Source organism: Barbus barbus (genome assembly GCF_936440315.1).
Source record: "Barbus barbus genome assembly, chromosome: 34".
NCBI classification, from domain to species: domain Eukaryota; kingdom Metazoa; phylum Chordata; class Actinopteri; order Cypriniformes; family Cyprinidae; genus Barbus; species Barbus barbus.
The window spans coordinates 2813921-2823687 of NC_136762.1; the positions used below are offsets into that span (position 1 = coordinate 2813921).

At 35.8% G+C, this 9767-nt stretch overlaps 1 protein-coding gene across 1 annotated transcript in view; it reads left to right on the forward strand.

Annotated features, from left to right (window-relative positions):
* The window catches only part of dync2h1 (dynein cytoplasmic 2 heavy chain 1), a gene marked incomplete at its 5' end in the record, with an annotated part of 100916 nt that extends 92898 nt beyond the window's left edge, over positions 1-8018 (forward strand). The window contains 5 exons of the mRNA XM_079392548.1: positions 284-373; positions 5925-6034; positions 7293-7374; positions 7451-7567; positions 7657-8018. Of these exons, the coding sequence (XP_079248674.1) occupies positions 284-373; positions 5925-6034; positions 7293-7374; positions 7451-7567; positions 7657-7815 (558 nt within the window). The 3' untranslated portion in view covers positions 7816-8018. The remainder of the gene's footprint in view (positions 1-283; positions 374-5924; positions 6035-7292; positions 7375-7450; positions 7568-7656) is intronic.
* Positions 8019-9767: the final 1749 nt, after the last annotated feature.

The window sequence follows — 9767 nt, forward strand, 5'->3', positions numbered from 1 at the left end:
AAGTTTTATTCTATTGAGTTTTAGTAATTCTAAGTAAATAAAAAAATGTGCACTGCTTTTCTTATATTAATAAGTACATTAAAAGTGATATATAAAATAAAAAAATATATAAATATTCTTATTTTGTGGGGGGGAAAAAAACTGATGGAAAATGTTATTTTATTTTGTTTTATTTTTTTACTCCGCATCATAAAATTAAGCAATATTAGGCCTTTTTTGCAAATCAGCAGCTCTTTGTTTTTGGGATAAAGGCAATGTAATCGTTTGTTTCTGTGTCTCTCAGTGTCCGTTGAGTTGGCAGAATAAATGGGAAGGCCCTGAAGACCCGATGCAGTATTTGCGAGCCGTTGTGTCCCGAGCGCTCGCGATTCAGGTAAACAAACGGCTGCTGTTGATCCAGAGGTCCTGGGATGTGTTTGACCTCCTCCAGGTGTTCTTGAGTTTGTTTAGCTGTGTCTGTGGGAGCGTTATGATCCTAGAATGCGGGAATGCCACAAAGGAGCCTTGTTTGTTCAGGATGCACCTGGCCTTATAAATGGCTCGCATATTTTCCTGCTGTAATAGGGCCATGCAGAGAGATTATCTGACCTCATGAGTCTCTGGAGACATTTGCCCGCACTGCCACGGGTCTCCCATCAGGCTCAGCAGACGCCGCGTGTGTCGAGGCGTCTCTGGTTGTTTTCCGAGCGTAAAGCCTTTGGAATGTAGGCCGCAGTGACTCATCTGATTATATGAAGGTTTTTCCGTGCTTTTATGTGCTTTACTCTTTTTTTTGTGCTTTGGCTTTGGATAAAAGCACTTTGTGAATAGTAGCCCTGCCATAAATTCCAGCTCTGTGAGGCTCATGACGTACTGTTTCTGATATCACTGGATCACAGCGCTCCGATGCCCATAGTCCACAGTGTGGTTTGGTGATTAAACAACTATGAAGCATTCATGAAGCCTTACAAAAATTGGTAACTTATTGTTGACTTTGGTTTTTGACTTTTGGTTAACTGAGGATTACTGTTCTAAATAAATAAATAAGAATATATATATATATATATATATATATATATATATATATATATATATATATATATATATATATATATATATATATATGCATCGCGAATCGAGAAATAATTCAGCATCCATTCTGATATTTTCCGAATGCATCTCGATTCTGAGCTTAGTTTTGAACAGCAGATGGCGCTGCATGCTTTAGAAACAGCCGTACTCTGCTTCTTTCCAAATCCTTACTCACACTTGAACCTAAAATAATCATTCATAAAATTAGAAAAGGTTGAAGTGAATTACAAGGGTGTTCACAGTGGGCTGTGTTTACATTAATTTTGTGTCATAAAAGCATTCTGAGCCGAGGTTAAATTACAGACTCAGCTGAACACACAATCGCTCTTCAGCGCATTTGAGTGTGCGGATAAAAACTAGATTAGAGCGCCATCTGCTGTTAAAATCTAAGCTCAGATTCGATTCCTAAGGACTCGCGATGCATTCTGAAAATCTCAGAATCGATCCAGAATCGATGTATCGTCTCAGCACTAATATATATATATATAATATAGTCGTGGTCAGAATTATTGGTACTCTTGGTAAATATGATCAAAGAAGGCTCTGAAAATAAACCTGCATTATTGATCCTTTTGATCTTTTATTTTAAAAAATAATCACAAAAATCTAACCTTTCATTGAACTAAAACAATTGAAAATGGGGGGAAATATCATTATGAAATAAATGTTTTTCTCAAATACACGTTAGACACAATTATTGGCACCCCTAGAAATTCTTACGAGTAAAATATCTCTGAAGTATATTCCCATTCATATTCACAATTTTGAGCACTCAAGGGTGATTATGAACATGAAATTATCCAGCCGTGGCTTCCTGTTTCACAGAAATATAAATAAGAGGGAAAACAAAGGCCAAATTCCCTTAATCATCCATCACAATGAGAAAAACCAAAGAATATATTTCTGATGTGCAACAAAAGATAATTGAGCTTCACAAATTAGTGAAGTGGCTTTAAGAAAAGAGCTAGAGCAGTGAAAATTCCCATTTCCACCATCAGGGCAATAATTAAGAATTTCCAATCAACAGAAAATGTTACAAAACTGCCGACGTGTGTCTATATCGTCCTAATGCACGGTGAGAAGGAGAGTTTGAGTGGCTAAAGACTCTTCAAGGATCACAGCTGGAGAATTACAGAAAATAGTTGAGTCTCGGGGTCAGAAAACCTTTTAAAAAAAAATGGTCAAACAGCCCCTACATCACCACATGTTGTTTGGGAGGGTTTCAAGAAAAATTCTCCTAGCTCATCCAAAAACAATCTCCAGCATATTCAGTTATCAGACACGACTGGAACTTCAAATGGGACTGGCTTCTGTGGTCAGATGAAACAAAAAATGAGCTTTTTAGCAGCAAACACTCAAGATGGGTTTGGTGAACACAGGGATAAAAAGTACCCCATGTGTACAATGAAATATACTGCTGTATTTGTGATGTTGTGGGCCTATATTTCTGCTGGAGGTCCTGGAGATCTTGTTCAGACACATGGCATCATGGATTCTATCAAATACCAACAGATAAAAAATCAATAAGTGACTGACTCTGTTAGAAATCTTATAATGGACCATGTTTGGATCTTCCAACCGAACAATAATCCAAACACAAACCTCAAAAAGGTGTCACTGAGCACAAAACCAAGCTTCTGCTGGCCATTCCAGTCCTCTGACCTGAACCCTGTAGAAAATGAGTGAGGTGAACTGAAGAGAAGAAGCACCAACATGAAGCTGTGAATCTGAAGGGTCTGGAGTGTTCTGGATGAAGGAATGGTCTCTGATCTCTTGTCAGGTGTTCTCTAACCTCATCAGGCATTATAGGAGAACATTTAGAGCTGTTAAACTGGCAAATGGAGGTTTCAACAAGTATTGAATAAAAAGGTGCCAATAATTGTGTCCAACGTGTGTTTGAGAAAAACATTTATTTCATAACGATATTTCCCCCCATTTTAAATTCTTATTCTCCAATGAAAGGTTAGATTTTTGAGTTTATATTTTGAGGATAGATTTAGAGTTTTTAAATAAAAGATCAAAAGGATTAACAATGCAGATTAATTTTCACAGCCTTCTTTGATCATATTTATGGATGGATGGATGGATGGATGGATGGATGGATGGATGGATGGATGGATGGATGGATGGATGGATGGATGGATGGATAGATAGATAGATAGATAGATAGATAGATAGATAGATAGATAGATAGATAGATAGATAGATATTCACTTGATACACTGACCTTGAGTGCAGGAAGGAGGAGGAGCTACGTGGCGTGAATATTAAAGACATCAGACAAGGACTCATGAATAATTCATGAGCACAGCAGCATCACCTGAGGGATAGTTCATTACAGCTGAACACACACACAAACAGCAGCGTGTGTATTATCATGTACATTAATCACACGACTGACTCATGTAATATTGTGATGGTGTGTTTATATATGATTATGGGAATCTGTTTGTTTAGAGTTAGTGCTTCTGAATATCCAGCCTGCTGTAAACACTAAAGCAGTGAATGTGAGCAGGTGTGTTCAGTGTTTGTCATCTGCTGATGTGTGTGTATAGAACTGTGAAGCGAGACTTTTAGATAGATCGTTCTATACATGTGAGAATCTACAAAACATGTCTGGGTAGCATTTATTGCCTTCTGATGTGGGGCTGAAATAAGAATATATATTTTGCATAAGGAAAATGAAGTCTGTTTCAGAAACATTAAGATTTGTGAATATTTTCATTTCACATTTTCACCTCAGAATTCTCTTTACTAAGTGCAGATAACTTTTCTGTTAAATAATAATTATTATTATAAAATAATAAATATGATTAAATTATTAAAATTAAAGTAATAATAAAATAAAATGTATATGCCTACTTCATGATAGTATTTGCAGTATTGTCTTTAGAAGGGTATTTTTCTAATTTAAAAATATTTTATTACAGTATTTTACTATAATATAGTAGAAAATTAACTGTATTACATGTATTATTATGTATTACTGTATTGTTATGAATGTAAGAATTCTGAAAATTATATATATATATATATATTAAAAAAAAAAGATGTCATATGACATCCTTCATATTTTTGATGCAGAATATATATATATTTATTTATTTTTATTTTATTTTGTGGTGAAATGTGACCTGGACATGTTTTGGTGAGGTTCACTGCTCTCATTTGTCCAGTCAGAGTCCGAGACGAGAGCTGGAAATGAGCCACGGCGTCCACAAAACACCTGTCACGCGTGTCCGATCCGTCCGCCGCTGCTGATCTGAGTTAGTTTGACTGTAATTAGTCCTACGGAGCGAGCTGACAGAAACACTCCTCATGATGAATGTGTTTCTTCAGCTGGGCTGATGATGACGATGATGATGGTGATTTGAGCTGCTCTCTCAGGCACTGCACTGAACCAGATCTCCCTGTAAACCAATGAAGGAGCAAGGTTGAGTGAACTTGAGAGGGAGAGTTTAGGTGAAGAAGTGTTAAGAGCTTTACAATATTGAAGCAATTCTGAGTTCATACTTCCTCCACAGGTCTAAAAGTCTTGCAGGACAAAAACAGCATTTTAAGAGTCGGAAACAATCCTGAAAACTAAATTATGTTTGTTTTTTGTTCCAAGAAACCTTGAATAAAGTTTTAAGTGGGCCTTAAGGGTCAAATATGGTGCCTAAAATGATTATAAAGCAGGTTTGTAGACGCACAAACTGATGAAAAATGAAGGTCATGGAAGTCTGTGTGCCGAAACTCCCCCCGAGATGGACTGTAATGGACCTCGGGACGGATTCCTCATGTGTGCTCCTCTAACAGATAATTGAATCTTATCCGTCAGCGCTATTATGACCCCCACCTGCTCCAGTGAGTCGAATTTCCACAGCAGTAGCTGTTTACAGGGATCTGTGAAATCTGTAAATGTGACCCGTCTATTCCCGACGAACAGATCTGAGCACAACACACACCTGCAGAAACGCTCCGACTCTAATAAACAGGAAGTCGAGCATGTTTGTGTGAGAGCGTTTGTGGGTCGTGCTAGTTCCTGAACACAGATCTTGTTGAAGTGACCTTGAAAAACTATATTATCTGCAATTTGACGTGTTTCTGAGTTAATTCAGTTGGAAATAGCAGACATTAATTAAAAATTTAGATGCAGATTGTTTGCTATTAGGATTATCAAGTAAATTTTTTATTTTTTTTTATAATTATTTTTAATTAATCATTTATTTTATAATTATTTTTAGTTATTCAATAATAATATACAATACAGCTTAATAATATTTAAAATATTAATTCACTACACTACTGTTCAAAATTTGGAGTCAGTAAGATTTTTTTAAAACAAAAATTTATATTTTATTTATCAAGGATGCATTAAATTGATTGAAAGTGACAGTAAAGATATTTAGAATATTACAAAAAAATTATATTTCAAAATGTGCTATTCTTTTGAACTTTCTATTCATCAAAGAATCCTGAAAAATAAAATGTATCACGGTTTAAAAAAATATGAAGCAGCACAACTGTTTAATCAGAAATGTGTCTTGAGCAGCAATTCAGTATATTAGAATGATTTCTGAAGGATCATGTGACACTGAAGACTGGAGCAATGATGCTGAAAATACAGATTTGATCCCAGGAATAAATGATATTTTAACATATATTTACATAGAAAACAGTTATTGCAAGTTGTAATAATATTTTACAATATTACTGTTTTACTGTACTTTTGCTCAAATAAATACAGCCTTTTTGAGCAGAAGAGAATCTAAAATCTTTAAAAAAAACATTACTTTAAAACAATTATTACTACAACAGTTGTGTTTGTTGTTGTTTATTGTGTGTGTGTGTGTGTGTGTGTGTGTGTGCAGGGATGGGTGGAGAGGGCAGAGAGGGGTGGACTGTTGTCGGAGATGCTGGATCTGTCGGAGCTCTTCCACCCGGACACTTTCCTGAACGCGCTGAGACAGGAGACCGCCAGGTGATGAATTGAGCACACACCTGAGAAACACAACTTTCTGAAGTCAACTTGAGGAGACTAATGCCAGAGTTATTGTACTTAACTAAAACTAAAACAACAAAAAAACTTTTGTTACTTAAAATAAAATGAACTAAATAAAACCTATAAAATTTTATTTTTTTTTCTCATTACATTTAGTTTAAATTGATGTACTATCATTACTAAAACGAAAATAAAAATGGGGGGGGGACTATTTAAACTAAACTAAAACTAATAAAAAAAAACTCAATTGCACAAAAATGAAAACATAAAATAGAAAAATTAAAATTCAGGTTATATTAATAAAAACTATAATAATATCTCTATCATACTAAAAGGAATAGTTCATCCAAAACTGGAAATCTGCTGAAAATGTACTGGCCATTAGGTAATCCGAGATGAGGATGAGTTTGTTTCTTCATCAGATTTGGATAAATGTAGCATTCCATCAGTGTCTCAGCAATGGATGCTCTGCAGTGAATGGGTGCCGTCAGAATGAGAGTCCAAACAGCTGATAAAAACATCACAATAATCCACACCACTCCAGTCCATCAGTTAACATCTGGAGATGAAACAAATCCATCATTAAGATGTTTTTAACTAAAATATGAGTCCATAATTCATAATAACGCTTCCTCCAGTGAAAAAAATGGTCTGGCGTGAATCAGGAAATAAATCTGCACAGATCAACAAGCAAAACAGCTCTTAACAAATATGTGGGTTGATTTGTATGTGAGAGACAACAGGAGACTGACTTTTTCCCACGTACACCTGTAAACTCATTATTTCACATACACCTACTAAACTGAACTTGCGGTGTCTTACGTAACAAATACCTGCTAAACTATCACCTGCACACCTGTTAAACTAAACTCATAAACATGTACTGAAGTAAATGTGAGGTAACTTACATCACATACTCCCACTACACTAAAATCAGCTCATTTACATAAAGAAGTTTTAAAGCTACAGTAACAAAAACAGCCAAAAGTTTTGTGGTTTAATAATTACTGATGCTAGTCTGTCGCTATTTGAATTGAATTCATTTTACAGCCCTACTTTTGATTTATTCATTAAAAATGTGCTAAATGCTATGCAGTAAATTTCATTTTATATCCTCGTTTTGTGCATTGCAGAAATCACATTGTACTAACAGAGGGTGAAAATGATTATTAGAAATAAAATTACAGCTAACAGAATTCAGGGGAAAATATAAAATGCTCTTCTGTTTTTTTGTTAGGCTGATGAGCTGCTCTATGGACAGTCTGAAGTTTGTGGCGTCATGGAGGGGTCAGATCACTGATGCTAAACTACAAGTGAAGGTACAAAGGCTCACGTTTAACAGGATTAAACTGAACTCTGCCGGTTCATGTTAACTTAAACTCTCTCTGGCTGTAGGTTGGCGGTTTGCAGTTGGAAGGTTGTGTTTTTGATGGAACGCGTCTGACTGAGAGCCATCATGAATCTCCCAGCGTGTCTGCCGTCCCCGCGTGTTACATGGCCTGGATCCCACAGGTAACACACACACTTTATCCTCTAATTATGCTGATATGATGTTTCCAGTGAAGGCTGTGCTTTATAGAGTGTGTGTGTGTGTGTTTCAGAGCACCGTGGGAAGTTATTCTCTGGATGAGTGCATCTCTTTGCCCGTGTACAGCAGCGCTGAGCGTCAGCGCGTGGTGACAAACGTGCAGCTGCCGTGTGCCGGAGATCATGACACATGGATCCAGAGCGGAGCGGCGCTCTTCCTCAAACAGCAGTAACACACACACACACACGCACGCTGAGGCGTTTCCACAATCCATTTATATGATCGCACTACATGTTTTTGAATGGCCTTTGGCTGAATGTGGTGGTGCTTTTGTCACGATCGCTGCACTAAAGCTGCTGTGAGACTGTAGTTTTTTTATTCAGTCTTGTTGCAGGTGTTTATATTATTAAATAAAAGAGTTTGTCATCAAGATCCAACACTTTCTCTCTAGTTAATTTCAGTTTGATTTAAGAGGGGACATTTTATTTTTAGTGTGAAATAAAAGAGCGGACAGCCTTGCCTCCACGGCCAATCTGAAATCTTGGTGTGGTACCAAAAGGGAGAGAAACTGAACTATTCATGTCTCTGTAAATCATTTTTATAACACTGATAAACGGTTCACCAAAACCGAAAAGTTCTAAGGTTTTAAAAAGAAAAGCATGCCCTATCATATCAAAGGCTAAAAATAAAATGAATCCATCCTCCTCTATCAAGTGACTGTACTCCACCAAATCCATCACCAACCTTACATTATTAAGGATAGATCTTCCTTTAAGAAAGCCTGATTGTGATTCGTTAATTAAATTATTAATGCCCACTTTTAATCTATTAACATATATATGTGTGCAAATTTGATAATCATTATTGAGCAATTTTGAGCATTATTGATCGGACGAAGATTATCCATATATCTCATATCTTTATCTGGTTTAGGGATTAATGTAATCAGACCCTGATTCATAGTGGGGCCTAAAGATCCATCTTCAATGGATTCAACAAAAGCATTAAATAATAATAATCTAATATCATTCCAAAAGAATTTGTAAAAAATGAGCTGTGAGGCCATCAGGGCCCGGAGATTTGTTTAACTTAAGGTTTTGAATCGCTGAATCAAGTTCGTCAATATGCAAATCAGAATCACAGCAATCTCTCCAATCATTGTCAATGTGGGGAATAAAATGTATTATATTATCAAATAAATTATTACACTATTGGGGAGAAGTTGGAAGAATACAGGTCACTGTAAAATTGATAGATATTCTTACTTATTAGAGTAGGATCTGTACATTCAGCATCATTTATCATTAGTGAAAGTCTAAGTCTATCTATTTTCTAATCTACAAAAGTAAGTACTTTTTTCACCCTCTTCTATCCATTTAGCCCTAGAACGTATATATATGCACCTTTGGCTTTCTTAATATAAAGATTGTTCAGTTCTAATTGCAGAGAGACCATTTTGTTTTTTTCAAATAAGTGCAAAATGTAAGGAAAAGTGTAAACACTCACGTCGTTTCGCGTGAGAATGATTCTAATTTTAATTGCATTCATTGTAAACGGCGACTGATAATGTATTTATGTCGTGCTAGATGAGGCTTGCACAGCCTGAGTGAGTGTGTGAGAGAGACAGCACACACAAAGCAACTCACAGAAATGTATAGATGCATACTGCTGTAGAAAAAATATATATATTTTCAATATATGATTTAGATATGCAACATACAGCCATGATGTTTCCCCGAATATCAATATCAACACGATTGCAACATGACACTGATTTTATACAACAGTATTTAAATAAACAAGAAGTTAAAATGAAGTGACTTAGATTTTAGACAAAATATTGACACAATTGTCTCAATTTCGCTGACGAAAATAGTTCCGATCAAAGCCACAGCAGAACGAATCCACGTTTTTGAACGAATCGAGTGAGTCAATGATTCAGTGTCCCATTCATAAGGACAGTCACTTGCCTCGTTTCTGAATGAATCGGTGGAATGAATACAGAACAGACACTTGCCGCAACCTAATGGTGGTTTAGTCATATTTAAAAGTATCATTGCATTTTTTCAACATTTATTTGTATGTTTAAAAGAAAAAAACAACAACATTAATCTTATAAATTATTAATGCATTTGCAATTTTGCAGTGTAAATGCATTTATGGCACCTCAGCTTCATCAGATTT